Source organism: Eriocheir sinensis, chromosome 13, assembly GCF_024679095.1.
Source record: "Eriocheir sinensis breed Jianghai 21 chromosome 13, ASM2467909v1, whole genome shotgun sequence".
NCBI classification, from domain to species: domain Eukaryota; kingdom Metazoa; phylum Arthropoda; class Malacostraca; order Decapoda; family Varunidae; genus Eriocheir; species Eriocheir sinensis.
Window position 1 is genome coordinate 2,601,980 of NC_066521.1, and position 22,586 is coordinate 2,624,565.

Consider the following 22,586-nt stretch of genomic DNA (forward strand, 5'->3'; position numbering starts at 1 on the left):
GGCTTTTAGGTGTGGAAGCCATGTGAGGCACCTGTCGAAGACGAGTCCCAAGAACTCATGTTCTTCCACAACAGGTAGTTGTGAACTGCACATGATGAGATCAGGGTCTGGATGGTGGCCTCTCAGGAGGCAAAAGTGCATGGCAACCGACTTGGAAGGTAAGAATCGGAAGCCATGTTTCTCCGCCCATCTGGATGTCCTGTCGATGGCATGTTGCAGTCTTCGCTCCGCGGCGGACATCCGAGACGCCGAGTACCAATTTGCCAGGTCGTCGACGGAGAGGGAGGACGACACCCCCTCAGGGAGCGATGTTGGAATACCATTTATGGCTACGGAAAAGAGGGTGACATTCAGGACGCTTCCCCCTTGGGGAACTCCTTCCTGCTGTTCATAGGATGGTGAGTAGGACGTACCAGCTCTGACGCGGAATCCGTTCTCCAAGAAATCCCTCAATAAACGTTGGCATCCGTCCACGAAGACCACAGTCATGAAGCTGCTTTAATATCCCATATCTCCATGTCGTGTCGTAAGCCTTCTCGAGGACAAAGAAGATGCACACCATCTGTTGTCTGTCTGCAAACGAGCGGCAGATAGCTGACTCAAGATACACGAGGGCGTATACTGTTGATCTCATCTTCCGAAACCCTGACTGGTAAGGAGACAGGTGGCCATTGCTCTCTAGAATCTAGATGGTGTACTAGGCGAAAATTTACCATCTTCTCCAGGAGTTTGCATAGGCAGGATGTTAGAGCAATGGGTCGGTAGTGTAAGGGCTGTAAACCATCCTGCAGGTTTACGGATGGGAAGTATAATGGCTTTGTGCCACCCATTTGGTATGATGCCAGTCTGCCAGGCTTTGTTGTATATTTGCAGCAGAAGTGTCATGGTGTTAGGGCTAAGGTGTCGGAGCATGGCATAAGATATGTTATCGGGACCCGGCGAAGTGTCGTTGCAACGGGAAAGAGCCGTTCGCGCATGGAGAAGTCTAGCTGGCCTCTCTCCTGTTCTTCCAAGTGCTGGCGTACTTCGGGAGGTTTTGAGTCCCGTTCAGACACAGCAGCAAATGCTCTGGCTATGACATCGGCGACTTCGGCGCTCCCTGATATTATGTTATTGTTGATTTTAAGTGCAGGTGGTGGGCTTGATGAAAAAAATTCCTGCTATCTTGTGTACCCTCCTCCACACCTGTGTCTGTGAATTAAGTGTGGATACATAACTGGCAAATGATGATCGTCGTGCTTCTTTCAGTGACCGGCGTGCTTGTGCTCGTGCTTTCTTGTAGGCGATATGGTTGAACTCTGTCTCATGTCTTTTGTAACGGTTGAAGGCCCGGCGACGCAAGCCACTGCCTGCTTGCACTTGCACCACCATGGCACAGGACAACGTGGTGTATTTCCCGTTGTCTGTGGGATTGTAAATTCTCCCGCCCGGAAAAATGTAACTGCCTCCTCGGTTGTCTCAAAGTCTGCGTTTGTCGTCTCCGTGTGACTCATGGTTCGAAAAAGCTCCAAGTCTGCCCGATCTAATTTCTAACGCAGTAATCGGGGTGAGGGTTGGAAGGTGGAATGGGAGATGTAGATGGAGCAGTGGTCGTTGCAAATGTAGATCCTCTGATATTTCCAATTGATATTGGTATTCGATAAAATTTGAAGTATTTATATTCGTATTCGAATACACAACTTTTGTATTCACTCCATCAATGTTTAATACCGTAAAAGCCTTCACTAGTGAGGTGGCGAGGTATATACAGGACGTGAGGGGGTGATGGAAGCCTACTAAAGACCGTTCTCATCTCCTCATTTTCCGTTTCCCTATTGTCTCATCAACTCACTAACACTAGAGTAATTCAGCATGCTCTCTAAAGACAAGTTATCTTACTTTCCACACCACATTCCATACACACAACATACACACGCACCATTTCCTCGAAGTCCCCGTCTGGGGGAAGGACCACAAATGTCCCCAGCTCGGATTTCCCTTGTGGTTTCAAACCTGATAAGGTGTCTTGATAGCTCTTCAAACTGTTTATTTATCAAACTGCAACATTCTCGCTCTTCGCTATTATTTCCATTCCGTGAAACACCATATTTCCTTCTTTAAACCTAACCTTCTCTTCTTATTCGAAACTCGGGTCTCGGTGACTACGGACAAAAATCTATTTTTTCTTACTATCTTTATTCTAACGTCTACGTACGCAACTACATCACTTACTCTCGTTACAAAGACCTTGATTCTTCGAAATTTTCCACCGTCCGGGTAAGACTTAATTGTCATTATATATATATATATATATATATATATATATATATATATATATATATATATATATATATATATATATATATATATATATATATATATATATATATATGCTTCTTATCTCTCACCTAAGTCTACCAACTATGTAAAATTCTTTGAATATTTTAACTGTAAGAGAGAAGTACATCTTCACTTCTTTAAATAATCTACTCCGGCCGATTCAGAGCATATTCTTCATATTCAACCCCAGTCGAACTCGAGTATGCCTGTTATTAAAATACTTAAGAATGATGTTTTCTTTGGCCTCTCTGGCCCCAACCTTTAGAAGACTTATGATTCTGTGATGGAGTGCCTAATACTGTCCTTCAAATCTGTGCGTTCGTGCTGACCCCCGTGGTGAAACACTTTCGTCTTTGCCTTTCAACATCTTTCCTTTCTTTCCTTCCTGCTGGAAGTACAGTCTGTGCCGAAAAGGAGTGACTGCTCAAATCCTACAAACTACCGTCCTATTTCTTAACTTTCTTGTATTTGTGAAGCTTTTGAAATTAAACTTAACAAAGAATTATTTATGCATCTATCAACTATCAACTTTTCTCGTCAGTATGGATTCCACCAGGGTCGTTCTACTGGTTATCTCGCTTATTTAACTGACTCTTAATCATCCTTTTTCAGCCTTTTCGGTGAAACCACCTCATATCCGTTTACTATACACCTCGCCACACTCCCTAGCCTTTCTACCGACTGGTTTGCCTTTGAAATTATGTTCTGCCGTTCCGTATATTGATATCCTTGCGGTATGTAGTATCAATGGTGAACAGTAGGGTAAAAAGACGTACCCTTTACTTGCTTAATTTCCTTTTTGTTTGTTCTCCTCCTTTTATCTTTGCTAACCCTTTCAATGTCTTTATACTACCACCTTTTAAACTGTTTCATACCCATTCATCGCTTCTGCTACCTTGGCTGCAGTTCCCAGGTGTTGTTGTTTTGGTGGCGGGCTCTGGCATCTGACCACAGTTATCAAGACAGATGTGAACGTATTTTCACATTATAAATCTGTTGTTTATTCATTGTTTTGCACAAGAAAAGCAATATAAATAATATCAGTTACATTTAGCAATGAAGTGTTATTTACGAATGTCATTGCAATACCGCCCAATGGCCAAGAAACGTACTGAATCAAAACCTTGATTTGTGGGGTGCCCATATTGCCTTCAGTGGCTTGCATTTTCTTGTTGAGGCATAGGGAAACTCGAGGGAAAGGGCGAGTCATCACCATGACGGTGAGTCTGACACCTCGTGGTTGGCTGGCACACTTAAAGCTCCTAGAGCGATTCGCTGGCGAAAATCTAATGACGTCATGAAAGCTTCCACCAATTGGTTGGCTTTCTGCAGTTATAAAGCCTCTGTGATCTCATTTGTGGATAGAGCCGTAGAGCGACTTGCAAGGATATTTTAAGTTACGTGTGTGTAATCTAATAAACAAGCAACTTACATTGCCTTTCTCGGATCCCGTCCCTTCCTCAGCCCCAGCACCACTCACAGCAGTCCACCCCTCCCCCCCTCCCATGTCATCCAGTTTGCACACCCCATACCAACCTCCTCCATATGATCCATTTATTAAATTTACTGATCCACCAACCCCCTCCTACACAAGTCATTCATCCAGCACATATAACTCCAGAACAACGCACACTCAGAATCATGACCCGTATCCCCCCTTCACACTTACCCCCATCATACCCCCAAACCGACTATCACACCGTACAAAACTATTAGTGCGATGTGAGAAATTGTGAGACTATAAAAGTGTCGTACCAAAATACTGTGTGTAAAGGTGTATTGCACTAGAAAATTATGAAACTGAAAACTATCTGTACATTACATTGCCAAACAGGTCTCTGCCCATGAAATGGCCAGATTAAATAAGTATGCCCCATCCTTCCTTTCTTTAAGTAGACCAATTGTTTCCAGACGCTCTTTCCCCTGCACAGATTATTCGTTTCCAGCTGTCCTTCCCTCCGTACAGATCTCTGTCAACGGTTCCATGGGCCCCAGGCTGATGGTGCTGATATGCCACAAGTCGCTGCCAACACCAACGAGCTATGACGTTTTGAGACATGTGGAGACCATCCCTACCAACGATTTGGGTGAGTGTAAGCCATTGTTTCATTACTTCCTTGCCTCAGTGGAGCAGTGGTCACCGTGACTGGTTACGACTCCGCGGCCCCGGGCAGTCAGCGTGCAGCTCGCCCAGTTGCTCATCACCCCTTTTGGTTTGGTCGTTAAATGGGTACGTGGGAAACCTGTGAAAGGTAAACTGTGGTAATCCGAATTTCATATTTGGTCCGTGTCGCGAGGTAATCTGTTCTTATTGGTTCAAAAGACAAACCGCAAGGGTTCCGCAAGGGGCGTTCTACTGGTGATCTTCTTGCTCTCTTAACTGACTCCTGGCCATCTTCTCTTAGCCGTTTCGGTGAAACTTTCTCGGTTGCTTTGGATATATCGAAAGCTTTCGATAGAGTCTGGCACAACGCTTTGCTCTCTAAACTACCCTCCTACGGATTATATCCGTTCTATCGCTGCTCTGGTAGACGGTCACTGTTCTTCCCCTAAACCTATCAACAGTGGTGTCCCACAGGACTGTCCTATCACCCACTCTCATTCTGTTATTCATCAATGATCTTCTTTCTATAACAAACTGTCCTATCCACTCATACGCTGATGACTCTACTCTGCATCATTCAACTTATTTCAACAGAAGACCCTCACAACAAGAATTACAAGACTCCAGACTGGAGGCTGCGGAACGCTTAACCTCAGACCTTGTTCTTATTTCCGATTGGGGTAAGAGGAACCTTGTGTCCTTCATCGCCTCAAAAACCCAATTTATCCACCGATTAACTCGACACAATCTTCCAAACATCTACCCCCTATTCTTCGACGACATTCAGCTGTCACCTTCTACATTAAACATCCCCGGCCTATCCTTAGCTCAAAATCTCAACTGGAAACTTCACATCTCCTCTCTTGCTAAATCAGCTTCCTCGAGGTTGGGCGTTCTGTTTCGTCTGCGCCAGTTCTTCTCCCCCGCACAGATGCTTTCCATTTATAGGGGCCTTGTCTGCCCACGTATGGAGTATGCATCGTACGTGTGGGGGGGCTTCACTCACACAGTTATATTGGACAGAGTGAAATCTATGGATCTTCGTCCCATCAGCTCCCCTCTTCTTACTGACATTCTTCTACTTCCTAAATTCCGCCGTGATGTTGACTCTCTTTCTATCTTCTATCGATATTTCCATGCTGACTGCTCTTCTGAACTTGCTAACTGCATGCCTCCCCCCGTCCGCGGCACCACCTCTCTTTTGACCACTCTTTACTTTTTGCTTCTCGGAGCAACGATTACCGGGCTTTTTTTCTACACTTTCTTTGTGTTGCCCTTGAGTGGTTTGCTGTGCTGTAAAACAAACAAACAAACAAACAAAAAAACGGTTCGGATAAACACCACAGCCATAGAATCCTGAACTCTGTTGAGGTCTAATCCAACCATTCAACTTTGCAGCTGAACTACAAGGACTAATATATCGCTGGTAACACACAGCAAGACTAATGGTAGAGGACACACCACTTGCCACAATTTACAAGCCCCACTACCCCCTCACTGTTTTTAGGTGCTGCTTTTAGGGCCGGTAGGTTCTCTTGAGGGGTCTCTTGGACGACCCCAGCCCGTTTGAGCCGCAGCCAAATTTTATTTTTAATGGCTGTCGAGATGTATGACTTTTGCTCAGCCTATGCTGCCCTCCAGTGCTCCACTTGAACGAAATCGCTGAAGGTAAGATTGATCGATGATCTGAGCAGCAACAGTAGAAGTTGTTGTTTCGCTAAATGCTGACTTTTTATTTTATTTTCGTCTAATAAAAATAATTAAAAGAAGAAAATATCGGTTTATGTTTCGCACAGCATCTGAAAAAAAAAAAAAAAAATATATATATATATATATATATATATATATATATATATATATATATAGATATATATATATATATATATATATATATATAGATATAGATATAGATAGATATATAGAGAGAGAGAGAGAGAGAGAGAGAGAGAGAGAGAGAGAGAGAGAGAGAGAGAGAGAGAGAGAGAGATAAATACAAAGGGAAATAAATATATGTAGTGCATAAGGTATAATTATAAGGTATCCGGTATATAAGTACTTTTGACAGGTCTGGTCGGGTAGGAGAGCATCCCTGCCCCGAAAACACCCACCTCTTTCCTGGGGACCGCCAGGGTGGCGCAAACGCGACACAAACTCGCGGTTCCTCTGTGTAGGTGCCAGGAACGTTATAAGCCTATCCGAGATGCGTAGATCTGACAATGGAGAGATCAGTAATGTGAGTTTTAACTACTACTGTTCAGGCCAGAGCGAAGGTGTTCGTCTTGAGAAAGCAATAGCAATTTCTAGCCGACTGCAGTCTTCTGCTACTGGGGTTACTCCGGATGATGAGCGTGTGATGCTGGAGAGTTTGAAGTTTGAAGCACACCTTATGCTTTACAACTTAGTAAATTAGAGGAAAAGGGTTTCTATGCCAAGCTTGACTATAGTCGACCACTGCCCCCCCCACCCTCCACCCAAAAAAACAAAAACAAAACGTCACTCCTTGTCTTGGACGACTTCAAAGCAGTTACTGGCACAGATAGAGCTAGCTACGAGTTACGCGCTGGTCCTCATGGTTCTGGCCCCATAAATGTAAGCAGTTCTTTCCTTCCGAACTTAGCAAAGATCAGAAGCCTGAGGATTACCGACTAACGGTTCATTAGACGCGAGTCTCGCCACCTGACCTCATACAACACTGCTGGCGGTGTGACAAAGGAGATCGACCACATCCTTCTTAGGACTCGTTGGATGATCCTTCATTACTGTAAGATTATCCAGAGTGCTAAGTCTTTGGTGACCGACCACAGACTTGTTACTGAACGAAACTCCTTCTTGAGATTGGCGCAATCAAGTGTTTATAGTGGAGCCATCTTGCATCAAAACGTCTGGCATGTAGGTAGGATGGGAGGGGAGGCAGAAGAGCAGAAAAAGTGAGGTCACTCGGGTCGGCCGGCGGCCATATTGGGATTGTCAGAATATCATTGATATCAAGCACTGGCATGATTAAAAAAAAAAAATATATATATATATATATATATATATATATATATATATATATATATATATATATATATATAGATATATATATATTTAGATATTAATATATCAAACGAAACTGGTTGAAAGTTGCCAAGGTTTGCTGAGGTGATCAATGTTATGTCGCCTTTTCACAGATATCTTTGAAGGGGATAAAATTGCAGTAGAACACTTTGGGATCCAGACAGTCTCATAAGTAGCAAACTTCAGTAATTTTGCCGTCAGTCAGACACACAGCATCTACTGTGCATAGCATGGTTTGATTAACTAAACAATCACTTGGAAGATATGCAAGCCAGTATTAGCTATGCCTTTTATTATGTGCACAGTTATAAAGACTTCCAATATGATAAGTGATGCAATATTTTGTTCACGTATGTCTGTCTACAAAAGCACCGCCCAACAGGAGTACATGACTTGTTCCTGGGAGGAAGCACCATCAGAAACAGGACTGGGCGCTTCTTCTTGGCCATGGCAGTTTTGAAGGAAGGCACAGATGCAGCGGCGCTCAATGCCGGGACCACCAACCTCACTTCCGACATGCTGAGGTAAATAATTATTTACTGACATAACACTGTTCTATCTGCCACCCTCCTTATAGTGTTTATTAATGGGATTTCCGGAACAAACTATTATTGAGTCCTTCTTTTACCTTGTTTTAATTCATTACTGTTTGTTATAGTTTTACAATATAGTTAATTTAATCTTTTATTCGGCGCCCCATGACCTTGCAGTTGCGGCGCCAAGACCAAACACCCCAATAATCAATCAGTCAATCCGGAACCAACTATTATATCCACTCTGATGCCAATGGCTTTACAGTTATCACTCCATATCTCTCATAATTATTACAAGAGACGAAAGAGGTAGACGGTGAGGAGTGCAGACACTATACGCTGTCTGTTCAGCAGCACCGCAGCACCTGGAGACTCCGAGATAAAGAAAATGAAAGCGGAAGCAATGAGAGAGAAGGAAAAAGACGATGAGAAAATTGCGGTGAAGCAAAAAGATCAAGAAACAGAATGAAGTACCTGGTTTGTTGCCCATCAGGAAAGGAGAGTGGGGACTCGGGAAGAGCGGGTGTACCTCTGTGACTGTAACTCTGAATCCACACTGAAGAACTAATGGCAGCATGATCATCCGCCCTTTGGCAGCTCTTGTACTTCGTCCTGCTGAATGTCTAATCACCCTCCTAACTGGAAAATCCAGTGGGGGAACCGGTTTAGTCGGCGACAGTCTGGCTTGCAACAGGCTGTACTGTATGACATGGCACCGGTAACAGTGGTCCAAAGCACTAACCTGAAGAACTGATCTGCTACACAAAAACTTTAAACCTCATGATGACATGCTACAGACTGACTGCTTGACATAATTTATGACCTTGCTTCAATTTCTTAATAGGGCAGAAAAGGAACTTAATGCCCTTCAATGCCTCGAAAATAACTTACCCATCTGACAACTTATTATTTAATATTCACAGCTGTGTCCCTTTTCTCTATTAACCATTCTCGGCTCGATATATCCTTGCCTCAAAAATCAACTGAAACCTTAGCACTTCATCTTTTGCTATTGGCTTCCTTGAGATTAGGGATTGTGTAGAACTTCTTTTCTGCATGATTTTACCTATATACAAGCTCATCTGCTATCTCTGCTCCGTATAGACTATAGAATATGTATTCTATGTGTGAGGGGGGTCCTTTTGCACAGTTCTCTCGGAGAAAGTAAAATGAAAGGTATTTTACCTCGTCAGCTCTCTCCTTCTTACTGAGTGTCCTTCACCTCAATTCCTTAACAGTGTTGGTTTCCTTCCTATCTTTTACTGCAATGTTAAAGCTAACTGATCTTTTGAGCATTTTAACTGCACTCCTCCCCTTCTGCAGCCTCGCTACAAACAACTTTCTATTTTAGATCACCCCTATGCTGTCCGAATCCAGTATACAAGAGTTAACCGGCATCTCCACTCTTTCTTCTTTTCAACTGCTTTCTAGAACTGCTTTGTATTTCCTTTTTTCCTAAAACTTGAGCACTTTTAAAGCATGTACTTCTTTGCATGGTTCCCTATTTTTCAGTTGGGATGTGGACGGGACCTACTCTTTAAGAATCTTTACCTCCGGCTGTTATTTCTTCAACGATACAGCACGTAGCTGGACCAATAATGGTTTGGAAGTAAGTTTTACCATTTTTCATCTTTGACTTGATTTTGAAGTCGTAATCCCGTACATCTGTAACTTAAATGTATCCTACAATGCACCTCCCTCTTGGTCTTTAGATTAATCTAAAGCTATGACGATGCAAATGTCAAGGAACAGCATGCTGTGGAACGTCTTGTTCCCTCCCTGGTGATCGATCATCCCTTGTTGCATCAGCATTGTCATGCAGTGAGACCAAAAAAATCATTATGCACTGCCAAACGAACAAAAACCCAGATGTCACCTGTTATAGTCTTGATCCTAGAAAATATTCATCCTTGTGACCCTTCTAAGAAATAAGCCTTTCAATTGTTGCTGAAGGTAAAGGTAAGATTAGAACAGTGTCAGTACATTTAAAAACTATTCCAATGGAAAGCTTCTTATAATGAAAAATTTGCAAGCCCATGCCTAGCAGTCAGTCCGATCCTTCAGTTTGGTTGGGGAGAAGGCTGCAACCCCTGACTGTGAAACCTTAATTACCCCCGGTACAGAGTAAAAAGCAGAGGCCAATGTCGAGGCTGTATTCAGCGGCATCTCTAGTGCTTTCGCATCGGATGACTCTACCGCCTATAATGAGCTCAAGGCAAAGCTTTTGGTAACCTTTCATTCAGAAGGGGATACAGCCCTTAGCCTCTTTTTTATTTCGGGAGCGAGCGAGGGCACTGGTCAAATATAGTCGCCAAACTCATCTCTATAGATGATCAGTGTCCCACATGCGACACACTCACTGTCTTGGGTGTCTTCAGTGCATCTACTGGCACAGAGACAGCTTGCTACGAGTTATGCGTTGGTCCCCACGGCTCTGGCACCAAAAATAAAAACAGTTCACTCTTTCTGATCTTTGCAAAGTCCAGACGGCTGAGGATTGAAGGTTCCTGGCTCCAGGTACGTGAGCGTCGCCGCTGAAATTGGTATGGCAATGCTGGAAATTTGGCAAAGGGGATCGATCACATCCTTGTCAGTACTCGTTGAAGCACTGCCAAACGAATCAGAATTATTGGATCTTCCGGAGTGCTGAGTTCTTTGCGACCGACCACAGATTTTTGTGACAAAAGTGAGGATATGCAGCAGGTCAAAGAAATTATCAAGATGCAACGTGCCGGGGTTCCATCTTGAGAAACAGAGACCAGGTGTGTGTTCATGAGTATGAAGTATTCTTAAATCGGCTTGAAGTGATTGATACTATGGAAGACCCTGTTAAGTTGTGGGATACCTTTAAATGTGAAACTCTCAGAGCTGCCGAGGAGTGCACTAGAGAGCATCGACGGTCTAAGAGTGGCGTTGCCTCGAGAGGGACAATGGAAAACATAAAGGAGAGTCGTGCTACCAGGCTGGCTGAGAGCGACGCAGGACTCATGTCAAGAAGGACAAGAACCAAATACTGAGAAGGGATAAGGTGAGGTACATTAGAGGTATCGCTGAGGATGTCGTTGGTTCTGTAATCGCAAGCAACCTTAGACCTGCCTTTCGAGTTCTGAAGAAGCTCCGCTCCAAATTCACATCTCAGACGAGATTATATCAGATGCGAATGGGTACCTAGCTCGTTGGCCCGAGTACTTTGGGCAATTGTACACGGCAGAACCCCCAAGAGGATAGCTCCCCCTGGCTGGGTAGTAGATGACGGCTGATAAACCACCCATAGATGAAATTCCACCCTCTCTTGATGAGGAGAAAGAGGCTGCGAGGAAGTTGAAGAGTGGAAAGGCAACCAAGGTCTGTAATATCATCCTAGAGATGCTGAATTCCGGAGGTGAAGACATGATCCTAGGTTTGCATACAGTGATGTCTACCGTGTGGCAGTCTGGTGCCATTCCCCTTGACTGGAAAAGGGGGTTGGTTGTTCCTATCTGCAAAGGAAAAGGGGACCGACAGGACTGTAACAATTACTGTGGGACTAAACTGCTCAGTGTACCGGGTCAGGTGATCAGGTGCTCGCTCATCTGCTGCTGATGCGAATTCAATCTCATCCGCTAAAGTTTCAGAGATCTGAGCAATCCGGGTTCACGCCCATCAATTCAACAGTTAACCGGATCGTAGCACTTCATATCCTTGTGGAACGCCGAGGTTAGCTTCAACAGGGGACGCTCGCAGGCCATGTCGATCTCAAGAAAGGTTTTGACTCAGTGGATCTTGACGCACTCCGCGAATCCTTGGGATCCCTCTAAAGATTATTGACCTGATGACTGGCCTTTACTCTGGGACTGGGAGTGATGTGCAATGTAGGAGACGTTTCCGACCTCTTCCCTATTAATTTAGGAGACAGGGGTGCGTCCTTACTCCAATACTGTTCAATACTTGCCTGGACAAGGTATTAGGCAAAGTTGTTGATCAGTCATTGCGGAGCATCTGTTGGTGACACCAAGGTCACTGATCTTGTTTTTGTTGATGATGTTGCACTTCTCGCGGAATCACTGGATATTCCGGTGTTGGCTCTCGAAGTGCTACATGAGTAGGCGAAGCCCCTGGAACTGAAGGTCTGCTGGGCCGAAACCAAGGTCTAGCTGTTCGGCGGCTTGCTGGATAACACAGTTCTGTCTGTTCAATGTTCAAGAATGCAGTTAGGACATTGAGGTCACCTAAGTTTCCCATACCCAGCCTAGTACATAAAATGGTGGGTCTTTCCAGGACTTACTAAACAAAATGGGATGTCGATATCTATACAAGCGTACAGAAATCGACTATTTTTTATTCATTTGTGCTCACTGTATTACTCTATGCTTCTGAGACATGGACAGTTGGACAGTTAAGTGATTTCGAGAAGTTTGTCGATGCCTTTGGTACCATGTGCCTCCGCAGGACTATGGGGTGTCGTTGGAATGACTTCGTGTCGAAGCAGCGACTACGCAATGAAATTGAATCAAGGACTGTTACCAGCTTTGTCTGAGTGAACGTCACCTTGGGCAATATTAGCATGTGGCACGGCTCCCGTACGTCGATCCTGCTCACAGGCTATATTTTTGTACGAGATAACCCTGAGTGAAGGAGTTCAAGGGGACGCCCACGTAACTTAGGGATGGGCAATTCGATCGATCCTGATAGGAAGGACTTGAAATGGATAGGGCGGCTGCGTGGAAGCTTGCGTCGGCGGTATAGGTGCGGGGAGGGACTAAAACAACTCACCCCCGGGTGTATGTTCCCAATTGGTTAATTAGGAATGGTGGAGATGTGACGCTTGCCTGTGAAATCAGGCACAAGGAAAGTCTATGGTGAGTTTTAAGTGCGAGCTCGAGGCACATCATGAAACTCTCATATGAGCATCGACTACCCCACCAATTGAATGAGCTCAGAAGACGTAGGATGGTCTCTGAGACGAGGAGACGTGACAGTAATGGGGTCAGTAGTGGGAGCAACACCAATCATTATTATTATCATTATTATTGCAACAAATGGTACCCAACTTTTTTCCAGGTAAACTACAGCCATTTGTTCTATAAGTTAATCTGGATTATGAGTGCATTGTACTACTTAGGATGAAGCAAAATTTGGTCATATCTCTTAATGAAGTGTATAATTATACTTAGATGTGTGAAAGTAAGGAGGAAATGTTCTACACCAAAGTCAAACTCATAATATACCAATGCCCACCTCGGGAAAAGTTCATTGCCTTCAATGCTTCAACTAGCAATGAGGGAGCTCGATACGGGTTATATGATGGTAATGATTCTGGTACAAGCAACACCAACAGTTCTTTTGAATTTTGCAAGATCCGGGAAAGTTAAGAATTCTAAGATCTTGGTATCGAGAGTCCATGGACCTGAGGAGAACCGTTTTGCCGGTTGAAGGATTTTGTGTGATGATTCCTTGCTTCCTTTGTTGTAAACAAAAAAATTCCGGTGAAAATATTTGGCTCCACAACTGGAACAAGCTAAGATAAAATAATAATAATATCAAGTATGCTCATAACTTCTTATTGGAATCATCTTGAAGTAGGATTCTTTTTATTTGCTGGGTAACTAAATTTCTGATAGATAACAAAATAATGGCGGTACATCCTCCCAAAGACTCATACTGTCATTAATTGTCTTTCCTTCAGGTCGTCAGTGCCACGTACCGAAATACTCAGTGCAGATCATCGCATCTTACATCCTTTGGCTCCCGCTTCTTTCCGACTCCGAACTCCATCAGATTTGATTTTATATTTGCTCACGCTGGCTTCCTGGACAACACAGCCATCTATGTGACCCTGGCCATCACCGTCTGCCTTTTCCTGTGTCTTCTTGTGTGGGCGAAAATAAAAGACAAAACTGATATTAAGAAGGTACGTGTGTGTGTGTGTGTGTGTGTGTGTGTGTGTGTGTGTGTGTGTGTGTGTGTGTGTGTGTGTGTGTGTGTGTGTGTGTTCGTCTTCCTTCGTCTTCCTTTCTTGTATGGTTTAAGAGGATGGTTATTCACTGAACCTATCCCAAAAGCTAGCGAGGCGGATTATACCAAAATCAAAAGTATTTAAAGAACGACGATCATTAGAGCGGCATATCGTTAAATAAACCACCCAAGGTAAAACAAGAGGGACCTGTACTGATATGAAGGCGAACACTATGAAACTGCTGCAGCGCCATCAAGTTTACCAAAACTGAAGAAAATAATTATACCTTATGGGAAACACATTCAGTCGTGTGTAACAGTCAACACATTCTGAAGTGGCATCATTAAAGACGAAAAAATATACACAATAATGACCAAAATCATTACATTTCAATTATAATTTTTCCCTCTTAAGAATAGCACGTAAATTATCATGATCGTCCTCAGCCAATATTAGTCCATTGTACGACAAAGGCCGTTCCCAATGTTCTCCAACTCTGTCTACTGTTTAGTGTACTCCATCTTGATCGAGTTGACACTGCTCTAATTTCTCCTCTGTTTCTGCTCACACTTCTACAATTGCTGAGTTGCCACTTTGTTACTTTCGGTGTTCATCTGTTATCATTTCTACGCATGACATGACCTTCCTAAACACATTATATTTAATGGTTATTATCTACATAATTTCCTCTCTAATCCATGATGCTCGGTGCCTGTATATCTGTGTCATACCTGATTTTTTTCTCTTCATTCCACTTCATGCGTTTCTTAATTAAAAGCTTTCTTTATTTTAAAAGACGCTAAGTTTCAGAAATTAATGTCAAGACTGGCAAAATTAATTGAATGTAGACCTTTTTCTTCACAAAGAATGGCTTTCTGATTTGTTATTTAGTTGTCTGGGTTTGCACTTGATTTTTGTCTTAAGAATATTCGTCTACTATTTTGATTGATATCACATTTTGTTGTCCTTCCAAGTGATTATCTAATAAGGCATTTATTTCAATTTTCATAATCAGTCTTAATTGCAAACTCTGTAGACTTCCTCGATTCAAATCTGTAGGCTTTCCTCATACTCATTTAGTAAGAGTTTGGAAAATCTCCACGTTGCAATTTTTTTTGTATGTTATCTGACATTGTCTGTATTTCCATGTCCTGATGCGCAGGTAACGAAGCTTATGTTTACCACACTCCGTATACTGATCCGCATACTGACAAGTTAAAAATGTCTTCTCTATAGGGCTGCTGATTTTCGCGGAAAATGACGCCTAATTCAATTTCAAGAAGATTTCAAGAAGAAGCGTGAAGATTTTGCTAGATAGAAATAATTTAACAATAAGTGGTATGCTCCTATATTAAAACAATTAACTAAATATTGCTTTATCCGATATAAAATCACCTTCCGTGACAAGAGTTTCGTGAGACTCTTGTAATAATGAACAGTTTTTAAATGTATCCGTGAGTTCGTTGGCCTGTTGGGTGAATGGAATACTTCCCTTGCTGTTGTTGTACGTAAATGTAATGTTCCAATTGTTTTAACAATGGGTTGTTTCACGTGCTGCATTGATGGGCTGAATGACGTGTTATATTAATTGATTGTTTTCCTTTTTGAGTTAATAGGTTGTTTTAAAAAGATATATTGATGGTTTGTATCTCTGTTTGCTGCACCCAGCGAGGAGTTGCGCCGCTGCCAGACAACAATGTGAAGGACCGATACCTCTACGAGATAGTTGTCTACACCGGCAGCGACAATGAGGCCTCCTGTGAATCAAAAGTACAGGTAATGCATGTATATGCTAAATGATGTTTTTGGCACCCTTCCAGAACAATATATTATGCGCACGGAGACCCACGTAAGTCAGCTGTTTCTATATGACCTTGGTCCCGCGGGACAAGGGCGTGCCTTGTCGTGGTTGGGTGCGCTGAGTAACTCAATCTTTGACGGTACAATTTTTTTTTCAGAAAAGGAGGCAGCCCAGTGGCTCAGAAAAAAAAAAGTGTTTAGTTCAATATTCCAAATTAGAGGTCAAAGTCATTTGGAGAAGTGTCGACATTCTTGAAAGGGTTCAAGGCGTAGTCAGGAGGAAATACAGACGAAGGAAGACTGTTCCAGTTTAATAGTGAAAGAGATGAACAAATGAATATAATAGTTAACTCTTGGATTAGGGATAATGATTTCGAGGAGGCTGTTGGGAGACGAATCGAGCAAAAGTCGTGGAAGTCGGTGGCTGAGTGGTTAGCGTGCGTGCGCGGCGTCCAGGAGGAGCCGGGTTTGCGTCCCGCCCGCAGCAACAAACTGGGATTTTTTAGTCACCGCCGAGTAGCCTGAGACTATCCACACGCTGTTCTGAAGTCCACCTATAAAACTGGACTCTAGATTCCCTCTCTAAAAGAGGGCAATGATGAACTCCGGAAAGTAGCATGAGCCAAGTAAGATGGCGCCACTATTATCACTTGCCTATGTCATAACAGGCTGGGGCCGACCATCAGGTCCCGCCAAAAAAGATTACCGGCGAAAGGGAAGAAACGTGAATATATATATATATATATATATATATATATATATATATATATATATATATATATATATATATATATATATATATATATATATATATATATATATATATATATATATATATATATATATATATATATATATATATATATATATATATATAAATAAATAAATATTTCATCCCCCCGAGGCCCCACTCTACCTCCTGTGACGACACCTTGCATGATGTTACGTCATTTCAACAGTTATACCATTTTCAGGTTGGAGGTAATAATCACAGTAATTGTGATTATTACCATTGGTATATGATCATGTTTTTATTGGCTAGTATCCTGGCCTTCAGTAAATACTGCATGGTTCATGAGGTTTGTAAGGTCACGAAACGGGTGTTTCATGTGATTAAAGCACGACTATTTTGCGTGATTTTTTTTTCTGTATTCACAAAACTTTCTAAAATTTCGTGGCGGAACATGGCTTTTTTACTACCGAGTAATGACGACTCTACACAGCAGCAGTAATAATAACCACTTACGGTTCGTTCTATCGATCGATCGAAGCCTTGTGAAGCTCCACTCATTAGTGTTAGCCTTGTCGAGGCCTATCGACCTCTTGCAACCCCCTTACATTCTGATGTATTTATATCCAGAGAGCATCACACTATATTGCGGGTGTCTGAGGTTTCATATATCCGCCACTGAACGTTTAAGAAAGACAAAGCAAAAGACTGATGGCAAATTCATCAAGTCTGACTTGCTTAGTGACATACACACTTCCTCGGCTCTATAGAAGTATCCAATGATCGCCAGAATAGTGTCAAAATGAGTCGGTACCTGTGTATGGAGCACATCACACACCAGCACACACACCGCTTCAAAGCAAAGAGCGTGAAAACTTCTGACCACATGCAGGCGAGAAGATGAACATAATGTATGTTGTTATCATATATTCTGAAAGTGTGCTCCATTTTCCTTCTATCAATCGTCTTTTCCTCCTCCCATGTCCTTTCCCGTCTATTGTCTTCTCTCACCCCTTTTTTCCTTTCCTCCTCCTCCTCTTTCACCACCTACTCCCTTCTTCATCTCCTCCTCCTTTGCTTCGTCCTCCCTCTACCTCCGCCTCCTCCTCTTCCTCTTCCTCCTCCTCTATTTCCTCCCTCCTCCTCCAGATCATCCTGTCCGGAGAGTGCGGGGAGTCCGAGGTGAGGACTCTAGAGGACAAAGAGAGAAAAATATTTTGCAGGAATGGAATCGACTCGTTTGTAATGGCCGAGCCGAGGTGAGTGTTGTGATGTTTAGTTTATATGACATGGAAGCCAGACTAAGTGCTGAAGAAAAAAATCTAAAGCAAGGCCCGGCATATTATCTTCCTATAAAGAAATACATAAAGAGATAAATATAGATAGATGGACTGAAAGGTAAGTAAATGCTGAAATGGAATATATAAGTTTAGTTTCATAAATGTTTTCCTATTTCCCCTTGAACGAGTTGTCCTGATGAACCTCAAACAGTACTAATATGCACCAAATGTTAACCACTGGCTGATTTCTAATTGCAGTCATTATATAGACCCCTAAAAGATGCACCGCAGTAGTACATATTTTCCTCCTTTTTATTTTTGTGTGTGTATGTAAACAGACCCCTAGGAGACCTGCAGTACCTAAGGATTTGGCATGACAACTCTGGGGAGGGTATTTTCGCCTCGTGGCAGCTGGCCTTCGTAAGCGTGAGGGACCTGCAGACACAGCACAAAACTCTCTTTATCGCAAACCGTTGGCTCGCTCTTGACCACGACGATGGAGAGGTGAGAGGTGTTGTAAGAATGTGTGTGGTAGGTGCATCTCGGGTAGCATTAGTGAGGGAAGCAAGGGATGCGGAGGAACATAGATAAATGGGTGACGGTTAAGTGAGGAAGTTAGTATAATATTGGCAAAAAGTGCAGACGATGAAATGAAATATGGTGAAAAATGGGAAAAGACGACATGAGGGGAGAACTGAAGTACAGGGAGGATAAGTAACACGATGGGGATGTGACAAGACCACACAAGTGTAGACTGTTGAAGTGCATGGAAGACGAACGGATCGATGGGAAGGTACAGCAGGATTTCCTAATTAACGCCTTCGACAATAATATCAAGTAACAGTATATATCAAGTTTATACAGCGCGGTTTGGGTTCTCTCAAATAACGGATTTTTTTGCTGGAAGGAAGCGTTTGGGCACATAATATATATATATATATATATATATATATATATATATATATATATATATATATATATATATATATATATATATATATATATATATATATATATGAATAGAAAAAAAAACTGTCAAGGAAATAGCGATATTGCAAATACACAATAATGATTTTCCATGATTGAAAAAGCACTGACAGGAGTACATTTTTGGAACCATGGAGCCATGAAAACAATATGTAGCTGGAAACAGTAAAATGGAAATCTTTGATAACATTGACATCTTGTTCTTAAAATGTGAGGAAACATCTCCGATGTATTTAGATGGAGGTATTCTTAAAAGTAATAAATAACAGAAGGAAGTGTACATCACCACGACTGTCCTGTGTCCTGACATGTTGCAGATCGACGTCACCTTGTCCTCCTCGAGCATGGATGAACTGACCAACTTCAGTCACCTGTACGAAGCCAACAAGCAGCGGGGCATAAAAGACAGACATATTTGGTTCTCTGTGTTCTTCAGGCCGCCAAGGTAACCTTATGATCCTCCGTCGACAATGTCAGTGTATATAACAGTGGGCCCTGATCACGTCATAAAGTATTAATATAAGTTGGCTTATTTTAGAATATTGAAAAGAATATATCAATCATGGTTGGCTGCGGACGGAGCAGTTTTTAAAAACACAAAATTGTTGAAATCGCTGATAAACGATGCACAAGTATCTTAACACTGCTCATAGCAGCCACATTTTTGCTTCAACTAACATGTCGAAACTCTTTGAAAAAAGGTATATTTATCGAACGTTTTATTTTTGTATTGAATCATCTTCATACTACTTTGAGAGGATTAAGGAAAGATCGATATGGTCCAGTGTATACTTTCCACGGTAGGTACAAATAAGAAATAGTGCCTACAGTGTCAACAAAGATTAGTCACCCAGACTAAAAAATAAATAGTAATGGCCTGTCAAGCTCGACAAACCAAATTAATGAAAAAAAATGTTAATAATTAGTCTAGCCAGGAATGCTGGTTCGTCAGAATGACTACTGTTTTTACTAATACTTCAAAATTGGTCATACTCATCCTGATTTCAATTAGTCGGACTTATTGTCTTAAGACCGGGTTTTACATTAATATTAATCATACCTATACTAATAATAATTAGTCACACTGACTGGTATTAATTCGTCAGACTCACTAAAATTTGAATCCATATTTGTCAAACATTATATTCCAACGTTTGGTTATATTCCCATCCCCATCTCAGTTCACAACAAAGATCCTGTGAAACAAAATAATTATAGTTTCCAGATCTTTAAAAAAATATATATAAATCATGACATTTGCATCACTCAGGCTGTGGTACAGAATCCAAGATAGACAATAATAAAAAAAATACTACCATTTCTCAGTCCTCCAAGATGACTGACTCATACGAGGCAAAATCAATTATATTTCACAGGAAAAGGAGTACGGCAAAAATCCCTACCTAATCTATGATGGAAAATCTACATGTTATTCAAGCTATTGCAGATGTCTTAATGTCGCACTTCCTCCTTGTAGCAGGATAAAAGAGACCCTCAGGAGCAAAAGGACCCTCGTTGTGTGCTTGAGCTGAAAAAAATAAACGAGCACACACTCGTTTGCTCGCTCTCTCTTGTCAATGGGTGGCGGCCCTCCTCAGAGTATACACACGGCAGAAGATTTCTATCCTCCTTAGTCTCTTCATTAGTTTGTTATAACCACCCCTCTACACACGACTGTGTGGTGAATGAGAGGTAAATGTACGTTGTTCTCTACCCCTTTGCCTTTACTATTTTGTTTTCAATAGGCAATCGATATTTAATTTAGCGAAACAGCCTACTATTATATGTATTGTGTTATATAGCGATCAGTGTCCAATGTTAAAATGGCCAGTGCTGTACAATATATATTACAAACATCAATGAAAAAGTGTTACAGTGGGTAATGTCGCCTCGCACAGAAAAAAAAAAAAAAACTAACTCTGTTGGCCTAGCTTTCCGAGTTTTTATCAATCCCACAACTATTTACTTATTTCTCTACATTTTAACATGGGAGACCATATGTGTGTGTGTGTGTGTGTGTGAGAGAGAGAGAGAGAGAGAGAGAGAGAGAGAGAGAGAGAGAGAGAGTGTGTGTGTGAGTGACCGTGGTGCTGAGCGGATGTGTTGCGCCTAGCCCCGCAGTGTCCACATGGCTGCTAGGGCCAAGGGACTGGGGGATTTGTGTTATGTTTGTGCAAAATTCCCAGGAGAGAAGTGGATAGGAAGGTGTTTGTGCACTAGGTGGTGCCATGTGAAGTGTGCTAATTTGTCTGGGATCAACCTGGATAATAGGTAAAATAAATTGGATATGCACCCGTTGCCTCCATAAAGCATTTCTGGCTACCAGCATTGTGGAAAAATTGGATGAATTCAAACAAAAATTATCTTAGGAAATATCTATGGTTAAGGATAAAGTTGAATCATGGGGTGAGAAGGTGCAGGAGGAGCTGGGATCAGTTGTTGACACACTTAAACGTGCTGAGTATGCTGAATCCAATTGGGCTGAGGTGGTAAAGAGAGACAAGGTCAAGAAAAATCTCTTATTTGTAAAAGCTTCTACACAGGAAAAGAAGGCAGCAGACATGAAGGATGAAGTCTCCCAGGCATTGAATGGTATTCAAATAACTGATTCAAGATTTACAAATGGAGGTAACATTGTCATGAACTTTGATAATGAGAACACAAGGGATGAGGCTGCTCAAAAACTGGAGTCTGTTGAGCAAATTAGTACCAAGAGTTTTGGAAAGATGAAACCAAAGATAATGATATGCAATGTGCATAAAGAGGAGACCAAGGAAAAAATACAGGAGACCATCTTAGACCGCAATGAGTTCTTACACACAATTGAGGGTGTTGAGGATAAGATTGAGCTGGTTTTTAGTAAGCCTGCAGCAGGCGGCACGATGCACTTCATTCTGAGGTGTGATCCAACTGTAAGAGAGCTAATTCACAAGAATCAAGACAAGTTAAAATTTAAATGGGGAATATACACAGTGGGAGACAGTTACCATGCAATTATATGCTATCATTGTCAGAGATACAGCCATCTTGAGCCCAACTGTACTGCCAAGACCAATAGAGATGCCCCAAATTGTTTCAAACGCGCTGGCAATCATAAATCACAGGAGTGCACCATGGCTGAGAAAAAGTGCATTAACTGTGTGAGGTACAAGAAGCCTGAAATCAACCACTCAGCGAATGACCAGTGTTGTGTAGTTCCCCAGACTGAAATAGAGAGAATTCGTAACATGACCGATCATGGCTATTAATCAGTGTCTGTACTCAACGATAAATTTTGTGTGATGGATGTTCAGTGTGTTGGAAATAATCGTTGGAAATTTAATTGTGACACTCTGATGAAAATATATTAAACATTAGACACGAAAACTGAACTAATGGTTATATGTGATATTTTTCGTGAAAGCATTTAAGACTCAATCACTCACTACGATGTTTGAGAATAAGTGCCTCGAAGACTATTATTGAGGCTAACGTTGTGATTGTTGACGGCCCTCGTAGAGCGCTGCATCAGCGGCGGAGCAGGGCCTGAAACCTCATCGACGGTAAACGGTAAACGGTAAATTGGTGTTGTACAATATACTACTACTACTAATAATAATAGTATACTAATAAGTTATCGCTATATAGAGAAACTATTGATAGCCTCTCCTGACACACACACACACACACACACCGTCTTCTACGTTACAATATTCTAGATAAAAATATGGAATTGTTGCGGAATGAGAAAAAAATATGGAAAGCTAAGCTAATAGAACTAAAGTTAAAATGTTAATGTGTGTGTGTTTGTGTGTGTGAGAAGAGAGAGAGAGAGAGAGAGAGAGAGAGAGAGAGAGAGAGA

General features: G+C 42.0%; 1 protein-coding gene across 1 annotated transcript in view; it reads left to right on the forward strand.

The window, feature by feature from the left end:
* The window catches only part of LOC126997872 (polycystin family receptor for egg jelly-like), a 345,158-nt gene that overhangs the window by 296,541 nt on the left and 26,031 nt on the right, over positions 1-22,586 (forward strand). The window contains exons 31-38 of the mRNA XM_050859085.1: positions 4,286-4,406; positions 7,863-8,004; positions 9,526-9,622; positions 13,679-13,903; positions 15,617-15,724; positions 17,628-17,737; positions 18,097-18,262; positions 19,063-19,190. Coding sequence (XP_050715042.1) covers positions 4,286-4,406; positions 7,863-8,004; positions 9,526-9,622; positions 13,679-13,903; positions 15,617-15,724; positions 17,628-17,737; positions 18,097-18,262; positions 19,063-19,190 — 1,097 coding nt within the window. The remainder of the gene's footprint in view (positions 1-4,285; positions 4,407-7,862; positions 8,005-9,525; positions 9,623-13,678; positions 13,904-15,616; positions 15,725-17,627; positions 17,738-18,096; positions 18,263-19,062; positions 19,191-22,586) is intronic.